General features: G+C 37.3%; 1 protein-coding gene across 1 annotated transcript in view; it reads left to right on the forward strand.

Annotated features, from left to right (window-relative positions):
* Positions 1 to 22,216, forward strand: part of HEPH (hephaestin) — a 146,664-nt gene extending 124,448 nt beyond the window's left edge. The window contains exons 16-21 of the mRNA XM_081125343.1: positions 12,248 to 12,354; positions 13,402 to 13,627; positions 16,020 to 16,159; positions 17,038 to 17,200; positions 19,603 to 19,647; positions 21,871 to 22,216. Of these exons, the coding sequence (XP_080981469.1) occupies positions 12,248 to 12,354; positions 13,402 to 13,627; positions 16,020 to 16,159; positions 17,038 to 17,200; positions 19,603 to 19,647; positions 21,871 to 22,103 (914 nt within the window). The 3' untranslated portion in view covers positions 22,104 to 22,216. The remainder of the gene's footprint in view (positions 1 to 12,247; positions 12,355 to 13,401; positions 13,628 to 16,019; positions 16,160 to 17,037; positions 17,201 to 19,602; positions 19,648 to 21,870) is intronic.
* Positions 22,217 to 22,548: the final 332 nt, after the last annotated feature.

The following is a 22,548-nucleotide window of genomic DNA, read 5'->3' on the forward strand; positions in this document are numbered from 1 at the left end:
AGAGACGATCCCAGATCCCTGCTCCAACACTTTCCTTTACATTTCATTGACCCTAATTAGGCTACATGTCTACCCATAGACTAATAGCTGGTAAAGGGAAAAGGGACTACTATGCATAGTTTTAACAAATCATAATTTACTCCTTCATGTCAGCGTTTAGATCAAGTTTTCTGATATCAAGTGATTTCCATCTGCTATAATATTTAGGTTCAGATGGTGTGCAAAATGTAGGTAAATGTCTTCTGAGTGGGCAGTGAAGAGAGTCTACCACACATTTATATTTAAGTATATTTTTTCCCACTCATATCTCTAGCCTCTTTCATGTTTTCATTTTTGATATGCATATACACTTAACTTATGGACACAGACAATAGTGTGGTGAAGACCTGGGGCGGAAAGTGGTTGGGGGTGTGGAAGGGATTAATGGAAGGAAAAGGAAGCATATGTAATATTTTCAACAATAAAAATAAAATTTTTAAAAATGTAGTATGGAGATTTAGACAAAGATAGTGGACCTACATTTTTTCAATTATTTGATATACTTCTGTTGTATTTATTATCATTTCTTTTCTTCTGCTAACTTTGGCCTTAGTTCTTCTATTTTTAGTTACTTGAAGTATAAAATAAAGTTGTTTGAGATAATTTTGTCTTTTATAATGTAGGTGTTTATTGCTATAAACTTTTGTCTTAATGCTGCAGTATTGCTACATCTTGTAAGTTTTGATATGTTGTGTTTTTGTTTTTGTTTAGTCTCAAGATACTTTTTAAATTTCATTTTTAAAAATTCATTTTTATTTCCTTTTTGACCCAATGGCTGTTCAAGAGTGTATTGTACAGTTTCCACATTTTTGAGTATCTTATTTTTTTTGCTGTTACTAATTTCTAGTTGTATTTCATTGTGGTTGGAAAAATAATTGGAATTATTTTGATCTTCTTAACTTTATTAGGACTTATTTTGTACCCTGGCTTGTGTGGCTCAGTGGTTAGAGTGTCAGTATGCACACCAAAGGGTTGGGGTTTGATTTCCAGTCAAGGGCACATACCTGGATTGCAGGTTTGATCCTCAGCCCTGCGGGATGCAACCAATCAATGTGTCTCTCTGACATCAACCCCCCCCTCTCCGTGTCTCCCCCCTCCATTCTCTCTAAAAATCAGTGGAAAAATTATCCTTGGATAAGGATTAACAAAAAATAAAAAAGACTCATTTTGTGACTGAACATGTAGTTTAATACGGAAGAATGTGTCATGTACACTTGACAAAAAAATGTATATTATTCTGATGATGTGTGCATAGCTCTGTATATATCTATTAGGTCCATAGTGTTTTCAAGTCAGGAGTTTATTGAGTTTCTGTCTGGATGTGCTATTATTTTAACAGGGATATTGAAGTGACCTACTGTTCTTGTGTGACTGTCAATTTCTGCCTTCAGATGTCAGTATTTGCCTTATATATTTAGGTGTTCTAATGTTGGGTCTGTATATACTTATAATTGTTAAATCTTCTTGTTGAATTGATCATTTTATCATTATAGAATGACCTTCTTTGCTTCTGGAGTCAATTTTAAACTTAATATCTATTTTATCTTATAAGTATAACCACTCCTGCTTTCCTTTGGTTACAATTTGTATGAAACCTCTTTTTCCTATCCCTTCAGTTTCAGCTTATGTTTGTCTTTAAATCTAATGTGTCTTGTATAATACAATTTTTTTAAAAAATCTATCAATAAAAATCTAATGTGTCTTGTAGACAGCATATAACTAAATCTTGTTTTTTTATCCATTAAACTATCTATGTTTTTTGATCATTGAGTTTAATCTATTTCTATTTAAGGTAATTATTGAAAAGTGAGAACTTACGATTGGCATTTTGTTTATTGTTATCTATCTCTTTTTAAGTTGGTCCTTTCCTTCCTCTGTTGCTATCTTCCTTTTCTAAATTAATGACTTCTTTTTTAAAAAAATTTCTTGTAGTGATTTTCTTTGGTTCTTCTCTGTTTATCTTTTGTGCATTTACTATGTTTTACCTTTGTGGCTATTTGGTGCTTGCATAATATATTTGTAGTTATAATCTTCCTTAAGTTAATAACAACTTAACTTCATTTTCCACAAAAAAAGTACACCTTTGCTCTCCTCTAGTCTACACTTTGTGTTTTTGTTGTCATATTTTACTTCTTCTCAAATTGTGCATCTATTAACAATTTTTTCTTTTCTCATTAGGGTTAAAACTAATTTATGCACCATTATTACAGTAGTACATTAATTTATATATGTTTATATATTTGCCTTTGCCAATGATATTTCTATGTTTTATGCTTTAGTGTTTTGTTTAGCATGTTTTCATTTTAATTTGAAAAACTACATTAAGCATTTTTTATAGGGCATATCTAATAATGATAAACTTCCTTAGTTTTTGCTTGTCTGGAAAAACTTTATCTTTCCCCTATTTTTTGCCAGATATAGTCTCAGCTGATGTATCTGCTGATTGTCTAATGAGGGTTTTCTTTTATGTGACAAGTCACCTTTCTCTTTCTGCTTTCAGTATTCTCTCTGTGTAATTGACTTTTGGCAATTTGACTATAATGTATCTGGGTATAGTCCTCTTTATGATGATCCTGTTTGGGAAATGTAAAACTTCACGAATCTAGATGTTTGTTCCACTTTCATCATTCTGAAGTTTTTAGCCATTATTTCTTAAATAAGATTTTGGCCCTGTTTTCTCTCTCTTCTTCTATAAATGACATAATGCACATAATGATTTTGATTATGGTATCCTATAAATCCCATAAAATTTCTTCACTTGTAAAACTTTTCTATTTTTTCTATGATTAGAAACTTTTAAATGAATTGTCTCAAAGGTCACAGATACTCTTCTGTTTTACCAAGTCTGCTTTAGAAGTTCTCCATTATATTTTCCATTTTATTCATTATAACATATATTTTTATATTTTTTTACTTTTCAATTATAGTTTACATTTAATATTATTATTTTAAAAATATATCTTTATTGATTTCAGAGAGAGGAACGGAGAGAGAGAGAGAGAGATAGAAACATCAATGATGAGAGAGTCATTGATCAGCTGCCTCCTGCACACCCCTGACGGGATCAAGCCCAAAACCGGGGCATGTGCCCTGACCGGGAATCGAACCCCGATCACCTGGATCCTAGGTCAACGCTCAACCGCTGAGCCATGCCTGGCCGGGCTCAATATTATTTTGTATTAGCTTCCAGTGTAAAGCATAGTAGTTGGACAATTATATACCTTACAAATTGTGCCTGCCAATATTTCCAGTACTGACCTGGCACCATATATAGTTATAATATTATTCACTTTATTCCCTATGCTGTACCTTACATCCCCATGACTATTTCGTAACTTCTAATTTGTACTTCTTAATTCATTTACTTTTTCAACCTGTCCCACAACACCTCTCCCCTCTGGCAACCAATAGGCTCTGTAATGTATCTATTAGTCTGCTTCAACTTTTTTTGTGTGTATTTGCTACTTCAGATTCCACATATAATTGAAATCATATCTTATTTGTTTTGTCTGACTGACTTATTTTACTTAGTATAATACCCTCTGTGTCTATCCATGCTGTCACAAATGTTAAGATTTCATTCCTTTTTATGGCTGAGTAATATTCCATTGTATATATGTACCAGAACTCTTTTATTCACTCATTTGTTGATGCATAATTGGGCTACTTCCATAGTTGGCTATTGTAAATGATGCTGAAATGATCATAAAAGTGCATTAATTCTTTTGAATTCGTGTTTCAGGTTTTTTTCAGATACATATCCAAAAGTGGAATTGCTTGGTCATTAGGCAGTTCCATTTTTAATTTTTTGAGGAAACTCCATAATATTTTCCATAGTGACTGTACAAAACCTATATTTACATCAACAAAGCTATTGTTGACTTATTGATGATAGCCATTCTGAAAGGTGTGAGGTGGTATTTCATTGGGGTTTTAATTTGCATCTCTCTGATTATTAGTGATGTAGAGCATCTTTTCATGTGTCTATTGGGCACCTGTATATCCTCTTTGGAGAAGTGTCTATTCAGGTCTTCTGCCCATCTTTAAATTGAACTATTTGGTGGGGGGTTTTCTACTGTTGAGTTATATGAGTTCTTCATAAATTTTGGACGTTAACCCATAGTCAGATATATTTTTCGTGAATACCTTCTTCAATTCAGTAGATTGTCTTTTTGTTTTGTTGATGGTTTTCTATGCTGTGCAAAATCTTTTTGGTTTGATGTAGTTCTTCCCATTTGTTTGTTTCTCTTGCCCTAGGAGACACATTAGAAAAAATATTGCTAAGAAAAATGTCAGATTTTACTGCTTAAGTATTCTTCTAGGAGTTTTATTGTTTCAAGACTTACATTTAAGTTTTGAATCTATTTTAATTTTATTCTTTTACATGTTATAAGAAGGCAGTCTAGTTTTATTTTTTTTGCATATATCTGTCCAATTTTTGCCAATGCCATTTATTAAATAAACTGTTTTACCCCATCGTATGTTCTTCCCTTCTTTGTCATATGTTAAGTGACTATATAGGTGTGGATTTGTTTCTGGGGTCTTTATTTTCCTCCATTGATCTATGTATCTATTTTTATGCCAGTACCATGCTGTTTTGATTACCATCGTCTTGTAGTATAGTTTGATTTGAGGTAGTGTGATGCCTCCAACTTTGTTTTCTTTCTCAAGATAGCTGTACCTCTTGAGGGTCTTTTGCGGCTCCATATAAATTTTTGGATAATTTGTTCTCATTCTGTGAAAAATGACATTGGTATTATTATAGATATTGTGTTGAAATTATCAACTGCTTTGGATACAATGAACACTTTAATGATGGTAATTCTATACATAACCACAGTACAATCTTATATTTATTTGTATCTTTTTAAATTTCTTTCTTCAGTATCTTGTAATTTCTTGAGTACAAATCTTTTACATCCTTGCTTAAATTTACTCCTAGGTGTTTTGTTTTGTTTTGTTTTGTTGAGGCAAATGTAAATGGGATTATTTTCTTAGTTTCCCTTTCTGATAGTTCATTATTGGTGTATAAAAGTCAGCTGGTTTTTTAATATTTATTTTGTATCCTGCTACTTTCCTGAATTTATTTCTCAGTTCTAGTAGATGTTTGGTGTAATCTTCAGGGTTCTGTATATACAGTATCAAGTCATCTGCAAATAATGACTTTCACTTTTTTTTTTCAACTTAGATGCCTTTTATTTCTTATTCTTCTTGTCTGATTTCTATAAGTAGGACTTCTTGTACTACTTCGAATAAGAGTAGTGAGAGTGGACACCCCTGTCTTGTTCCTGATCATAAGGGAAATGCTTTTAGCTTTTCCCTATTGAGTATGATGTTAGCTGTGGGTTTGTCATATATGGCCTTTATTATGTTGAGGTATGTTTCCTCTATTCCCACTTTGCCGAGAGATTTTATCATTAATGGGTGCTGGATTTTATCAAATTTGTTCTCTGCATCTATTGATATAATAATATGACTTTTATACTTTATTTTGTTTCTTTGGGGTATCAGGTTAATTGATTTGTGGATATTGTATGAACATTGCATCACCAGAATAAAACCTACTTGATCATGGTGTATGATCTTTTTAATGTACTGCTGGATCCACTTTGCTAATATTTTGTTGAGGATTTTAACATCTATGTTCATCAAGGATATTGGCCTATAATTTTCTGTCTTTGTAATGTCTTTACTTGGTTTTGGAATTAAGATAATGCTAGCATCGTAAAATGAGCTCAGGTGTTTTCCCTCCTCTTGAATTTTTTGGAGTAGTTTGAGAAGGATAGGTGTTAATTCTTCTTTGATTGTTGATAGAACTCATCTGTGAAGCCATCCAGTCCAGGACTTTTTGGGGGGGATTTTTTTTATCATTGCTTCAAATTTGTTCTTTTTAAAAGGACTGTTCAGATTGTCTCTTTCTGCTTGATTTAGTTTTGGAGGTTTGTATATTTCTGGGAATATATCCATTTCTTCCAGGCTATCCAATTGGTTGGTGTACATTTGTTTGTAATAATTTTAAAATATTTTTTGTATTCTTATTGTGTCAATTGTTACTTCTCTTTCATTTCTGATTTTATTCATTTTGTTTTTCAGAAGGAAAATTTTTTATTCTTTTTGAAAATTTATCTTTATTATTGAAAATATTACAAATATCCTCTTGATGATTCTTGTTAAAGGCTTATCAATCTTTTTTATCTTGTCAAAGAACCAGCTATCAGTTTAATTGATCTTTTATTTTTTAGACTCGATTTCACTTATTATTGCTCTAATGTTTATTATTTCCTTCCTTCTACTAACTTTGGACTTTGTTTGTATTCTTTTTCTAGTTCTTTTAGTTGAAAGTTAGATCGTTTCTGAGATTTTTCTTGTTTCTTGATGTATTGCTGTGAATTACCTGCTTTCTCTGTGTCCCACTGATTTTAGGTTGTTGTGTTCTCATTTTGATTTGTGTCAAGGTGTCTTTTGATTTCCTCCTTAATCTAATTGTTAACCCATTCATTGGTATGTAACATGTTATTTAGCCTCCATGTGTTTTTGCATTTTTCAGGTTTTTCTTTTCATTTATGTCTAATTTCATACCATTGTGGTTAGGGAAAATGCTAGATATTATTTTAATCCTCTTAAATTTATTGAAACTTGTTTGTGTCCAGCATGTGGTCTATCATAGAAAGTGTTCCATGTGCATTTGGAAAGAATGTATATTCTACTGCTTTGGGGTGAATTGCTCTGAAAGTATGAATTAAATGCATCTGGTGTGTGAGTATTTTTTTAATATTAATTTTTATTTGTTTTTTGTTTTTGCTTTTTATTTATTTTTTTATTGTTCAAAATATTGTAGATGTCCCCCTTTTTCCCCATTGACCCATTATCCCACACACACACTCCCCTCCCTAGGCCTTCAGCACACTATTGTCTGTTTCCATGGGTTATGCATTTATGCATATAAATTCTTTGGTAAATCTCACCCCACCCACCCACCTACCCCCACCTCCTCTCTGAGATTCATCAATCTGATCCATAATTCCATGTCACTGAATGTATTTTGTTCATCAGTTTATTATGTTCTTTAGATTTCACATATTAGTGAGGTCATGTAATATTTGTCTTTCTCTGCCTGGCTTATTTTGCTTAGCATAATATTCTCCAGGCCCATCCCTACTGTACTGAAGGATACGAGTTCCTTGTAAGCCCTCTTGTTGTAGTTGAGTATTGGTTGCTCTTGGCCCATCCATGGGTGAGGTTGAGCCTCAGGCTGGTTTGCTATAAGGATTGACCCCAGCCATAGCATAAAAGATCCTCTGCAGGGGCTGACACTTGAAGTAGAATTCACCCCTGCAGTTTCTGTTCCCTGTTGAGATCTTTCTTTAAATGTGCCACTTGCATAGCTAATTGAGTCATTCTCTGATGTGATCTGAATGCTGCCACTTGGTATGCTGGTTCTGGGGTCTTTTGGGTAGGTCAATATCAGACTACTCTTGTGACAGGCTATGTTAGGTGGTACAAAGAGATCCACAGTTTGTGGCTTTTTCTGCTGAGCCCGGGTGCATGTGGCAAAGGCTGAGTTGTGTACCAAAACAAGCTTCCACCAGCTCCAAGCTTGGGGACAGGTCAGCAAAAGGCCCAAGACACCCCAAGATTTATTTCTGCCTTCTGGATGGCTCTTAGGCTCAGTCACTAAAAGAGCCTCTGATGTTCACTTGGTTAATACACATTAAAACTTGGCATGAATACTGGGTCAGAGGCCACTCAGCAAAATCTCAGGTTAGATCAAGGCAAGTCATCACCCACGTGGGGTCTGTGGACCTTTATTTTGTAGCAGGATCTCAGGGAGTAATCAGGATGAAGCCAGTAGTTTCATCAGGCTAAAACAGATTAAGATTTGGCCCTGTGGAGGGAAGGCTCTGTACAGGAACAGTGGCACTGGTAGGAACATGTGGGAGAAAAATAAACCTCCTCAAGAGATTTCCAAGAAAGTATGTACCATGGGTCCAGGCTGGTCATCACCAGCAGATTCTTACACATGGCATGAGTTTGGCAAGGTGAAGCCATAGACAGTAGGGAGGGTGGGGCTAGTGCATTCCCCTAGGCTGACATGGCATGGAGGAAAGTGTTGAACCCAGAAATAATGTCACCTGTGTGAGGTGTGTGAGAGGTCAATACAAGGACAATGGCAGCTGTCCCTGTAGTTTCCTCCTGAAGCCACACAACCCAATATCTCCCTGTATGACTTCAGTCTACTCTGGGCTGCCATCCCTCCCCTGGAGTCCAGGATGTATAACCACAAATAATATTTTTGTGTGCTGGCCCTTTATGAGGTTGCCTGGGTTCTTAGCAGACTCCTGTCTCTCCCTGGCAGGTGGAACCCCCTCTGATTTTCACAGCCAGATGTTATGTGGACCTTTCTTCCTGGCCCTACTGTTCCAGTCTGGGGATTCTGTGCACTTCTCACCTTTCAGGGGAAAATTTGCAGCTATGATATTTCTCTTGATTCTCAACTGGTACATGTGGGTAAAGAGCCAGCCTTTTTCACTTCTCTGCCCTTTCTACCAGACTAAATGTGGCCTCTTCTGTAAATCCTTGGTTACAAGACTTCTCTTCAGCTAGTCTTTAGTTGGTTATTCAAGCTGATTATTCTATAATTTAGTGGTGATTCTGGTTTGGTCCTGGGAGGAGATGAGTGCAACTTCCACCTACTCCACTGCCATCTTATATCTCCTCATTCGTTATATATTTTTAGCTTCAGGTTTTCTATTGGTTATTTTTTATTCTATATCTTTGTTGAACTTTCCATTTTTGTCATATATTGTTTTCCTGAATTTTTTAGTTGTCAGTCTGTTTTCTCTTGTAGCTCACTGAACTCCTTTAAAACAACTATTTTTAATTCTGTCAGGCAATTTGTAGATTTCAGTTGCTTTGAATTTGGTACTGAAAAATCACTGTGTTCTCTTGGTGATGTCATATTTCCTTGATTATTTTTGTTTCTTTTAGCCTTGCATGGATATCTCCACTTTTGAGGAATCCACAATTTATAGACTGTCTTCCATGGGAAAAGACCTTCACCTATGATTGAGTGCAAGGGTGTCAGGTGGGTGGGTTTACACCAGCTTTGCCTCCGTGGGTATTTGACATTGGTTCTGGCTCTGGGGAGGGCACAGTGGTATAGCCTCTATGCAGCTCCATCTGCTGAGGTCAGTGTCAGTGAATACTGCAATGGTTCTCAGTGTCCAACTCTGAAGGTGTCCACAATTGTAACAAAGGCTATTGGAGTCCTCAATGTTGAAGGCTATTTGGGTCCTCCTGTTCACATTTTACCCCATGAGGCAGAGTCTTGGCTGAAGGCATCCCTCTTGGCACCATATCTAACATGTGGGTGTCACATACAGCAGCTCTGGCAGCTGTCTTTGAGATGCACATAAAGTAGCACGCTCCAGAATTCTGTGATGTAGACCCCCTCACTGCTGCAGTGGTGTTGATGTCTTGTTGAGGAAGAGAAGTGAAGTTGCAGCTAATTCTGGTGGGAGTGGAGCAACATTTGCTCCTTCTGTACAGGGTAACTAGGTTCCTTCTAGGGGACTAAGTAGCACCAGCTTCCTGTGTGTGGGAAGTGTCAGTAAAACAGTGGCTCCTTTTCTGGGAAAACACAAATGTTGTGGCCCCTCATGGATGGAGTTGGCATCAGTGGCTTCTTCTTAGGGAATTGGGGTGTTAACAGCTTTGAGGGGAAATAATATCAATGGCTCTTTGTTTGGGGAGTGAAACCAGCTTCTTTGGGATGCATGAAACAGTAGCAACTCCTTCTGGGGAAGGACAGATTACCAGTGGCTCCTTGTCCTGAGAAAGTTGACATTGATGGCTCCTTTTCATTGGGAGGGTGTGGAAGGGCAGCAATTCCATTTGGTTATGGGAGGCAAGGACTGGAACTGGCTCCTCAGGAGGATGCCAGTGGTGATGGTTCCCTCTAGAGATGTGGAATGGTAACAACTTCTCTGGGGGACATAATAGCATGGCTCCTTGTTGATCTGAAGGCAAAGCACCTATGGCTCCTTTGGTGGAAAGGAATATTGGCAGTGGCTCTTTGCGCAGAGTACACAGCAATGCCTCCTTTAGCGGGCAGGCCAGGGGAGAATCTTTTCTGTTGGGCAAGGTGATGGAGGCTCCTTTTGGGAAGGGTAGAGGAACTACAACTTTTTATTGGGTTGAGACAGAGTGATTGTGGCTTATACTTATAGAGATGGCAGAAGGGTATGGACTCCTGGCAGCTCAGTCAGCTGGGGTCAGCATCAAGAAAGACATCTCGATGTTAAGTGTTGCTGGAGTCCTCCTGCTGTCCTTTATCACAATGGGCTTCCCTCTTGGTGCCTAGCTATGCCAGACTGGGGTTATATATAAGATACTACATTTTACTCTATGTCCATTTTCATTTTTTTCCCACTGAGTTGCTACAAGCTCTTTATTGTATTCCAAAACACTTTCAGAGTTATTTTTGCATGTATATAGTTTATTTCTTTTTTTTTTTTTTTACTGTTTTGGGGGAGAAATGAATATTAGGACCTGATAGTCTTCCACCTTGTTGATGTCACTCCTGTAGTATTCCATTTGTATCAAAAGCTCAGGATGGGAAAATCTATGGAAACATAAAGTAAATTAGTAGTTGCTCAGGGCTTGGGTGAGTAGGTGGATTAAGAAATGATGGCTAAGGAGTATAGGGTTATTTTTTGTGACAATGAATTTTCTAACATTGATTGTGATGATGGATAAAAAATTCTGTGAATATAAAGACCATTGAATTGTGTACTTTAATGGTTGAATTCCATGGTATGCAAATTATATCTTGATAAATCTGTTATAAAAAAATTAATATGGTATCATTCAGAAGATGGATTGGAGAGGACAAGACTTAGAGACAGAGAAACTTGTAGGTAGGTTTTCTAATAGCCCAGTTGACAGAAACAAGGGTCTACATTAGGGCAGGAATATTGGGAATTAGAAAGAGAAGACTATGGCTATAAAATACATTGTAGAGGTACAATCAATAAGACTTAGCATTTGGTTGGATGATTTGTGCATGAAGGTAAGGATACAAAGAAGACTAAAGTTTTGAGTCTAGGGAACTAGGATGGTTTTGATATCTTTACTAGACACTAAGAGCACAGAATGACTAGCAGCATTTTTTCAAAACAAGGAGGTGAATTTTAAACAATTTTAGTTTTTGATGTACTGTCAGGATAATCTTCAAAAGATGCCCAGGTATCTAATTGAAAATGTCAGACTGGAGCTTAATGGCAAGATAATACATAGATAATAATTGACATCAGAAAGGCAGATGAGAACTTCCATGGACAGACTATGGAAAAAGTAGACGAGGACTGGAGACAGAGCCTTGGGGTGTCAGCTCCATATAGGAGGCAGCAGCAGGAAAAGAACAAAACAAAGCTAAAGAAGGGAAGACAGCCCTGCCAGGCATGGCTCAGCAGTTGAGCATTGACCTAGGATCCAGGCGATTGGGGCTCGATTCCTGGTCAGGGCACATGCCCGGGTTGCTGGCTGGATCCCCAGTTGGGGACTTGCAGGAGGCAGCCGATCAATGACTCTCTCATCATTGATGTTTCTATCTCTCTCTCTCCCTCTCCTTTCCTCTCTCTGAAATCAGTAAAGATATATTTAAAAAAAAAAAAAAGAAGAAGAAGAAGAAGGGAAGACATTTTAAGCAGAGAGAACAGTAGCAGAGCTTCCTTACCAGATGATAAGACCTGGGTCCCTAAGGAAAGGGTTAATAGAAGAGGTTGTTCCGTGAAAGAGAAAAGCAAAGTCACACAAAATAAAATGGAGGCTGGTATGAAAATGACAGAGAATAATCTTTTTTTAAATTTTGTTTTAATTTTTTAAAAATATATCTTTATTGATTTCAGAGAAAGGAAGGGCGAGGGAGAGAGAAAGATAAAAACATCAATGATGAGAGAGCCATTGATTAGCTACCTCCTGTACACCCCCGACTGGGGATCAAGCCCGCAACCTAGGCATGTGCCCTGACCGAGAATCACACAGCAATCTCCTGGATCCTATGCTCAACTGCTGAGCCACGCCCAGCAGGACCAGAGAATAATCTTAAAGGTTTTGGAACTCACCCACCATAGCCTCTTTGGAAGATTACAGAGTTGTGAGAAATTTCTGACCTGGCCTAATTAGAGGTCCATGTTGCCTTTCCTAGGTGAGGTTCTCACTTACAAATGGAACATCCCAGAAAGATCTGGCCCTGGACCCAATGATTCTGCTTGTGTTTCCTGGATTTATTATTCTGCAGTAGATCCCATCAAGGTAAATACAATGTTGGCTTCCCAAAGGTGAGTCTCGCAAATGGGCAAAATGACTGGCAAAATAGAAGCTATTAAATAGGTGTAGTAAAAAGCCCATCATTGAAATACTAAGGCCCAAGGTTTGAGGTGAAATTCCTTAAATGCTTGGCTTATTTTAATAGACAGGGAGGAAATAAGGAAATAGGTAACACTACATATTTGCCCTGAGCAATTTCTTTCTTTACTCTTTTTGGATTTTATAAGATCTCATTTAAAAAACCCAGGATTGCTTGTCAAGGGATTGGGGTTATAATCTCAAATTTTGTTTAATCTTGCCTTTGGAGTGACTTTAGATAAGTCATTCTGCTTCTGTGTCCTCATATGCAAAATGGGTTTATGTGTCTAGCCACCCATCTACAACCAGACCTCAGCAATTATTTATTGAGAGACTACTCCATCTTTGACATTTTACTTGGTGCTTTAAATGATACAAATGTAAGATAGAGTTCCCACATTCAAAGAGTATTATCTAGTTAGGGGGAGAGATTAATATAAACTATAATGCTAGCTACATATAAGCAGCTCTTTAAAACCATATAAAATAGTTAGATGTGGGTCCACAAGACAACGATTACTTCTGCTTGTAGGAGGGGATGAAAGAGAAGGAAGTTGGAGAAAGCTTCACAATAAATGGAAGTTGCATGTACTTTGAGTCTTGAAAGATGAATTGCAATATGCCATATGATAAGGAATATGGCAGAAGAGAGGACATTTCAGAAAAAAGAGACAGCATAAGAAAAAGCACTGGGTTTTGAAAGTTCTTAGTGGGTTTAGAGATCATTGAATAGTCTAGCCTAGCTAAAACAAAGGTTATATATCACATCTTACCTGCATCCCAAGATAGTTGTGAGGATAAATTCAGATAACATACTGAAATGATTATCAATGTAAGACATTATCATGAAGTTCTGAGGGCAGAGGGAACTTGAATGTCAGCCTGGCTTTCTGTACAGCACTGCCAATCAGGAGCAACTTCATATCTTTCACTCTCTCTTTTTCCCATTTTCAGGACATGTATAGTGGCTTGGTGGGGCCCTTGGTCATCTGCAGAAAGGGTATCCTGGAGCCCCATGGAGGACGAAATGACATGGACCGAGAATTTGCCTTGTTATTCTTGATTTTTGATGAGAACCAGTCTTGGTATCTGGATGAGAATGTGGCAACCCATGGGCCCCAGGAGCCAGACCGTGTTAACCTACAGGATGAAACTTTCTTGGAGAGTAATAAAATGCATGGTCTGTAGAAGTCCCCACTGATTATATGGGGGTATCTGGTAGACCCATTACTATCTAAGGGAGCATAATTCCTGAAAAGATGGGAAGATAGGAAGATAGAATAGACACAAATTGCAAGAAATGTCTCCTCTTATTTTACATTTATATACACAAAATAGATATGTGGTCTATATTAGATCAGGTGCTCAGAAAACAGGAAACTCACCCTGTAAAGTTTCTGTGGTGACACTAGCACATATGAACATTTATGACCCTCAATGTATTTGGTGAGCTGGCTGCTGAGGGTTCTTCTGCTTCAAAGTCCTGAATTTAGTCTCTCAAAACCATTTTATTTATTTATCACTCTGAATCCGAAATTTGCTTTTATAATATGGACAACTTGTCTTGTAGCCTATTTTTAAAAATTCAATTTACAGATAGAAGAACTGGTGGAGAAAGCCTCAGAGAGTAACATAGTTGGTTTATATTACTTACAAGGGAGAGTTTATTGATGCTTAAGTGGACTTTGGAGGGACATTGTGCATTCAAGCCTTCCATTGTTCTAGAAATATGTGTATCTCTTCTAAAATAAGAGAAAATCTCAAATAAGAAGGAGTACTTAAGTTCAGTGAAATGGATGAAGTGATTTTTCACTATCCCTTCTAATGTAATATCCCTTTGACCTGAGCATAAGGGGTAGCTTTGATAGTGACTCTAATGAAATTCAAAAGTAGTATTTCATTGTCACATGGATTCTAGTTATTTCTCCTTGATGGATATATGAACAATTCACATTGGAACAGATGTTTCACAAACTACAAAGTGAATTTTTTTTCCTGTCAAATTAAAGAAATAAAATGCCCAGGACAAAAAGAGAGTAAGCATAGTTAGATCTTACTAGTGCAGGGGTTGGGCTAATGCCCATTTCCATATGCTTGTTTATATGTTCATTCATCCAAAGTCTTCATGTATCAATTGATCTAGGTATTTGTCTATCAGGTATTGGTTGAGCACTTTTTGAGTGCTGGCATTGAAGATAAAGTTAAATAACGTTGAGGTCTGAGGGCAAATAGACAATATCATTCTCTTCACTTTGAGATTCATGAACCAATTCAGAAAGAGGAAGAGACGTTTGAGATCAAATGTGAGCTTACTGAAAAGGCTAATTGGAAAACTGAATTTAGTTCTTCATTTAAGTGGGTTCTAATACTCCTCCTGTAATAGATAGGTTTTCTGTCCTGTCATTTACATATATGGCCAACATTAGGCATTTTCCTTTTTATGGGCAGAATCTCTTCCACAATGGAATTGTAAATCTGTTTGCACCCTTTTCTATGGCCAGACAGATTCAAGAGAGAGAAGATTCAGAAAAGGCTGGGTTGAGCATGTTTAGTGTATTTTTCTCAAGTTCAGTTTGGTGGGAGGAAAACCAGAGATGGCTATAAATGTCCCTTTCATTATTTTCCCTCTTGAGGTGTAGAGTGGAAGTTACCTTCCCTCTTTGAGAACATGAGAAGTGGAGAAATGTGGGCATAATCCTGGACATAATCACTGTTAATTAACATGGCAATGAGTAGTTTATTATCTTTACTGTATAGCATGTAGCCTATGCATTAATATAATTATTAATTCCAAAACTGTAATGTCTTTTTAAAATATTTATTGTAAGCTCCGGTGTCTGCTGGGTCTTCTGAGGAGTATAAGGGAACTAATACTATATTACTATATTACTATCATTTCCTACTTACTAGGAACCTAGAGTCTAGTTGGGGATATGAGTTTCCACAAATTAAGAAATAAGTAAATATAGAGTCAATTTCTGGTGAGTTCCAAAAAGCATAACAGACAATACTGGAGAAGTTCATAGGTGGAAAGCATACAGAGAATGAGAGGTATTGAGAGGATCTAATCAAAGAAATGTTCTTGAAGAAGGTGAAGGTTTGACTGGGCTTTGAACAGATGGATAGAAGGAAGCAGGATTTGGGGGAGGGAAGAAAAAAAAACATGAGAAAAGCCACAACGAATATGCATATTGAGCCATATGAAGGATAGTGAATAAATTGCCTTATTTGAAATAAGTGTGTTGGATAACGGGAAATTACTCTGGGAAAATGTTTTGAGGCTGTATTTTGAAGCACCATGTTGGCTGAGTTGAGAAGCCAGGAGCTTAATCTTTTGGGCAGAAAGGAGGTATTAAAGTATTTTAAGCAACAGAATGGCATAGTTATATTAGTTATTTAGAAGTCCACTCTTATAACACCAATGTGGAAGACAGACTGGAGGGGAACAAATGGAAAAGAGATGAGAGGAGTTAGGAGGCTATTGCTATCATTAGAGATAATAGGGACTAACCCTAGGGCAGTAACAATGGGAAGTCAAAATGAGAGATATAAGACTTTGTATTCTTTTACAGCCATTAATGGAAAGCTCTATGCCAACCTCAAGGGTCTTACCATGTACAAAGGAGAACGAGTGACCTGGTACATGCTAGCCATGGGCCAAGATATTGACCTGCACACTGTCCACTTCCATGCAGAAAGCTTCCTCTACCGGGTGAGCTAGAAAGAGTGCTGAGTTTCTCAAGGGTGATTAACTGGAGTGCTTTAACAGTCATTGAGGAAGACAGGGATAGCAAAGAACAAGATAATAATCAGTTAAAAGAGGAGAGGTCTTGTACATAGAAAATTGAGGTGGAAATTCTAGTTTGACTGCATATCCCAGCATCACTTCTCTCTAAGTCTTAGCTTTCCACTCTGGTATAGAAGAAACAAGTTGCTTATTTATGGGTAAGGAGATTGAAAGAATCAATATAATTGGTTCTCAGTCAAAGACTTGAGATGCAATGAGCTGTTATTGCAAGATCTAGGAATTTCAGAATGTTGTCTCAGAATCTGAAAGTACTTCATATATTATAAGATGAACTTCAATTAAGGACCTACATGACAAAACATGTAGGTTTTGAAGAAAGATGATTTAGTTTTAGGAAAAAGGACAGAGTTGGAGGCATTGATATAGATGTAAAGATCTTGAAGTACTAAGAAAGGTGATGATATGAAGGATAAACTATTTTGATTTTCATTGCTAAAAAAAGTATGTGACTCCTTCCCAGAGTTCAAGGCTTAAGCCAAATTTCCCAGATTTCAGCCTGCTGGAAAGTATGGAGACACTAGTTTTTAGCCTCTTAAAAGTAGCTGCACTGTCTTTTATTTTGGAATACTTTAAGAATAAATAGGAGGAGAAAGTGTCTTTATTGATTTAGCTTGTGTGGGCAGGTTCATTGGGAAGATAAAGTAGATTTTTTAAGCTGGTCTTTGGTCTATGAATTGGAGCCCTATGTACCTGATGTGGACTTCCAAGCCTTTTGGTTTTTATAAACTGTGAGGTGATCTCTATACTATTCACTTCCTCTTCATCCCCAATCTCTCTTGCAGAATGGAGAGAGCTACCGGGCAGATGTGGTGGATCTGTTCCCAGGGACCTTTGAGGTTGTAGAGATGGTGGCCAGCAACCCCGGAACATGGCTGATTCACTGCCATGTTACTGACCATGTCCATGCTGGCATGGAAACTCTCTTTACTGTCTTGTCCCAAAGAGGTAAGGACTAACTACACAAGCTGTGCCTAGCGCTTGTCTAGCTTATTGAAGCCAGATAATCCTAAAAAGTCTCACCGGCCCTTCTGATCCCAGAAGATCCAGAACTTTAAGACAGAGCATGTACCCTATGTGTTCTTCCATCTAATATTTCTTATTCTCTGTTGCCCCCTTTCTCTTGCTTCCTTCTAATTTCCTTGACACCTGTTGAGCTCAAATCAATTGAAACAGCCTGAAACTGCTTGGGTTCTTGGCATTGATGCTTAGTGCAGACTTCCTTAGATTAAAATATATTTATTTTGTATATAAATTCATTATTTAGAATTAGAGTCTCTGACTATTTCAAGGAATTTTGCTAATATATCCAGTTTATAAAAATAAGAAGAAACATAATTCTAATAATCATCCCTTAATTGATTTTCTTTGTGGGGATTGTGAAAGGCAATTCTTTCTGTCCTGGAACAACTCTGTCTAAGGCTAGAAAGAAATAATAGTCTTTAATTACAACTTATCCCAAACAGAGTTGCTACCAAGAGCAAAAAAAATGGTTTTTTGTTCTTATTATTTTTTAATGGAGAGAGAATAGCTGGTGTAGTTTCCTTACCGATAAATCTTTGTTAGTCGCCAAAAATATAGAAAGGTAGGCTGTGTTGGATTTTATGCATTTGAGTCATTAAAGGGTTAAGTCTCTCACTGCTTATGCCTTTTGACCTGAGTTCAGTCCTTAGCATTATGTTCCTTCCAAAGAGCCATATAAAATTTCCTGGGGCCCACAGGAATCCAGGAATTTTTTTCTCCTGTGCTTTTAAGTGCCATATGTTTTTGGAAAGTGGTGGTATTAAGGTAAATATTCTGGGATTGCCAGCCATTGGCACTCTGTCAAGAATAGAAAGTGGGAGAAAGTCTTCAGGCATTCAAACAGACTTAGCAAACCAGGGTAGGGATTACAGCTCTGCTATTTACTCCCCAGGGCCTGGACAAATAATTGTACACTATGATTTCCTGTGTGTTTGAAAAGTTTTGTTCTCTGGTAACCCATACTGCTAGAATGTGGCTTCCATATACTACTCTAGTACTATTTCCCACCACCCAGATAAGCACACAATTCTTTGTTGTGTTCTGTCAGTCCTTAGAACCAAAGTCAAGTGATTAATTTATGTGTCATCAAAATGCTGAGAGTGAAGGATAAGTAGTCAGGTAAGGGACTTGAGGAGAGTGGCCAAATGTTTGAAATAACCACTCTGGGAAATGGGAAATAAAAGTTAACTCTGAGTAAGTGGAAATTAATTATTTATTGCTAGGCAGCATTGAGGGCTTAGTTAAAGTTGGACACAAAGAATACTGATCTTTATATTGTAGTTGTGTGATTTTTCTCCACCAGCATTTAGCATACCAGACAAAATACACGGAAATTACAATTACTGTTTTTTTTGTAGATTATTATAACACTCTTTGTAAGTTTGTAGTTGAGGTGACAGAACATGGAGTCTAGCCTCACCAAGAACAGAAGAAAAGACAAGATAAAGCTGGCAAGTTAGGAAAAAATGGAAGGGTCCAAGAGCTAGAGGTCTTCATGAGAGGGAAATAACAGGTGAAATGGAATAAATGTTAGAGTAAAAAAAGGATAGAAGGCAGTTGTTAGATTTTAGATTTTTGAGATGGAGCAATATTGCATAAAAAGTCCAATGTGACCGTGGGAGTAGTTGATAGAATTGGAGTAGACTTGAAAAAGTTGTTGGAGTTAAGAGATTCAGAAATGGTGAGGCTTGAGTGTTGGATGATGGGCGAGAACTGAGGAAGAGGAAGATTGAGCCAGGTATTAAAGACTTCCATGAATGAAAAGAGCTGCTAGGTAACAGTGACAAGAAGTGGTGCAGTTATTGTAGCCAAATAATATTAGCCTCAAAAGAGATAGGTCTTACAAAAAGGAGAGGAACAATAATCTCAAAGCACTACAGAGAGGATGTAAAGGAAGCATAGTTCTTAAAGAAGAACTCAGCCTCACTAAAGCAAGAAAAGGAAGAATTATTCTGAAAAGTGGTTGAATATATAGGAATGTAGGTTGAATATGTAGGGACTTCCTGAAGGGAGGCTGGAAAGGGTGGCAAAAAGAGCAATAATGGTAATAGAGGAAGTACCAATAAATATATAAATAATGCAGAAGGATGGCTTATTTTTCTCCTAAGTTTATGCACTTGCTCAAATTTTGTGTCACTACTCAAAATCAAATTTACATACCAATATTGACTTTAACCATAAATTAGTTAATCCCAGGTAACTTCATTTTTGGTTATTATACCACAGAGATTTCTCCAACCAGTGTCAACCTCCCACAGTGAGCCTGTAGGTTGATCAAGAGAATGATAAGACTAACCTCTTATCTTTTTTTTTTTTTCTTTCTCTAGAGCACGTAAGCATTATCACCACCATCACCAATGAGATTGGAAAAGGTAGGAAGAGTGATGCACAGACTGGGTAGTTACATACAGTATGCATTTGTAGGAAGGTCTGTGTCTCTTATATATGGGATTCCACATGACTGAAAGATGGATCAAAATACTAGCAGAAAGCATTCTAAGATTTCTGCAAAACTTCAGAAGCCAGGAATTTCAGGTTCAGCTTCCCTCAGTAGGTTTATTCTCTCTGGCGCCTCCCTTAACCTCCTGAGTTGAAGGCTGATATCTTAGTCTACTACCTAATGTGTAAGTGGTAAGAAAATTCGAGGTCTTGCTGAATTGGGCATGAAGAAACTGTAGCACAGTCATGAATAGCCCATAGGGACAGTGTGAAACTAGAACAAATACCATAGAGTCTGAACCAGGCATTTTTATTCTTGCATCTATGGAATACCAAACAGTTTATTCTTTAAAACCAGTCATTTCTTTCCTTTAAGAAAAATACAGATTCTTGTTCTACCTAGCGTAGGTCCAAATAGTGCTTTCATTCTCTACCCCATTTTTTCCTGAACTAAGATTCAGAAAGATTCAAAAGTTATGAGAGCTAGAAGGAGCATTAGAGATTCTCAGTTTAGTCTGGAGTTTTTTCAGCTATGTTTGGAAAATTTCTAATGATCTTCTTATGTATCTTATAAACTGATAACCAGAGAACTAGGATATATCCTGGAGGGGGTTGTGAAGAGGTAAGGTGAGACTGAGAGAGCGGAGCACCATACATATTCATGCATGAATTTTATCTTGTTTAACTTCTATAAGAACATATGTTCATCCAGTTAAACATTCAGTGAACAGATTCTGAATGTCAAGAACATCAAAACAAGTAAGACATAGACACTACTTTTCAAAAGATTTGTGTCTAAAAAATGGAATGAGACAGAAAAACAATAATTGCAGTGTTAGATGCTATGTATTGTTTTAAAAAGGCAAAGAACCCAGCCAGGCATGGCTCAGCGGTTGAGCGTCGACCTAGGATCCAGGCTATAGGGGTCCGATTCCGGGTTAGGGCACATGCCCGGGTTGCGGGCTGCAGCCGATCAATGACTCTCTCATCATTGATGTTTCTGTCTCTCTCTCTCCCTCTCCCTTCCTCTGTCTGAAATCAATAAAGATTTTTTTTCTTTAAAAAAAGAGGCAAACAGTAATAATGGCTATCAGTTATTTTGCATATACTATCTTCCAGATGCTATGCTAAATATTTATAAATACTAACCCACTTAAACCTCACAATAAACCTCTGAGTTAATTATAGTTATTATCCCCTTTATTTGGAAAAAAAAAAAAGTGAAGTACAGAAATGAGGGAGGATTAGGTAACTTGGCTCAAGCAAGTAAATTGTGGGAGTTTAAACAGTACAGATACTTTGAGAACACAGAAGAAAAGAGTTTTAACTGTCCAGCTGAATTGATGAAAGCTTTGCAGAGACTTGTAGCGTTTAAACTGGAGATAGAAAGTTGAGGAGGAAGAAAGGGTATTCAAGCAAAGGGAGCTGCATGAGAAAGTCTTGGAGGTCTGAAAGAGGATCACTTATTCTGCGGAACAAAGAATGAGTTGCTATAGCTGAAGAGTAGTAGATAAGGCTAGAAAAGCAGGTTAGAGCCTGATTGTGAAAGCTGGAATGACTGACTTGAGTCTGAGCTTTACTCCATAGGTTAATTGGAGATCATTAAAAGTTTGCATGCCAGGAACACAAACAATTGAATATTCCACCTAAAAAGATCAATGTGACATCAGTGTTATCGTGACTCAAAGAGATGAGAGACCAGACAACACAGTGGGAGGCTATTGTCAAAGTCCAACAGTCAAAGTGAGCATTGATAAGTTACATCATTGAGTCAAACTTCTTTCCTGGAGATTCTACTTATAGCTTTTAATTCTACTGCCTGGAACCATGCAAACCAAATACAGTTATTTTCTTTTTACATCAAAGGCCTTCATATGTTTCTATGAAGGCTTTTCCTACTTTGAGTCTTAGCACTTTCCATAGGGGAATTGTGGTCTCAATACTTCCTAAGTACATTCCTAGCTGTAACATCTTGCTATTCCAAGTCACTGTAACCTCTGAGTCTGTTTTCATCAGGTGGTATTTTTAGGAATAGGGATAGTTCCTCTGTTGTATTTGGATATAACTACTTTTTCTCTTCTAGAAGTAGATTGCAAGTGCCCCTTTTAAAGTATGCTCCAGCCCAAGGTGCCCATTTTCCTCTTGTTCCATTTCAGCAACAATCTCCAGAGACATTAGAGAAGGCAATGTGAGGATGCTGGGCATGCAGATCCCTGTAAAGGATATCGAGATGCTGGCTTCTGCCTTAATTGCCACAGGTGTCCTTCTCCTCCTCATTGCTCTGGCTCTTGGTGGTGTGGTATGGTACCAACATCGTCAAAAAAAACTACGGCGCAACAGGAGGTCAATCCTGGATGACAGCTTTAAGCTTCTGTCCCTCAAGAACTAACAGCTGGATCTTGGCACTGCACATCAGGATTGCTCTCTCAGCAGGCTATGGACTAGCAGCTCACCTCACTGTAAAAGGGACATGGATGGCAGACAGGCATAGGAGAGAATCAAACTTGTCTGGGTATTTTTTCACTTATTTATTTACATAGAAATGCTATACTTCCTCTTTTTCTTTAAGTTTCTTTGCTCCACTTGGGAACCTGGGGCTAGGTAAGTCCCCTAGTATTATGTATCACAATTTCAATGGCTAGATTCTATCACACACTGACACTTAGAAGATCTGGAAATGCCTAAAACCTGTTCCTTCTCACAAAGTACATACTAAGAGTAAAACACATTGAATATGTTTCTACTTGTTTCCAGGACCTAAGCTAATTCACTCTGAACCAAGGCTAAGTGAGCGTGAAGATAATCTACATCTAAGCTAAGGACTAAGAGCATGG

The sequence above is a fragment of the Miniopterus schreibersii genome (assembly GCF_964146895.1).
Source record: "Miniopterus schreibersii genome assembly, chromosome: X".
Taxonomy (NCBI): Eukaryota; Metazoa; Chordata; class Mammalia; order Chiroptera; family Miniopteridae; genus Miniopterus; species Miniopterus schreibersii.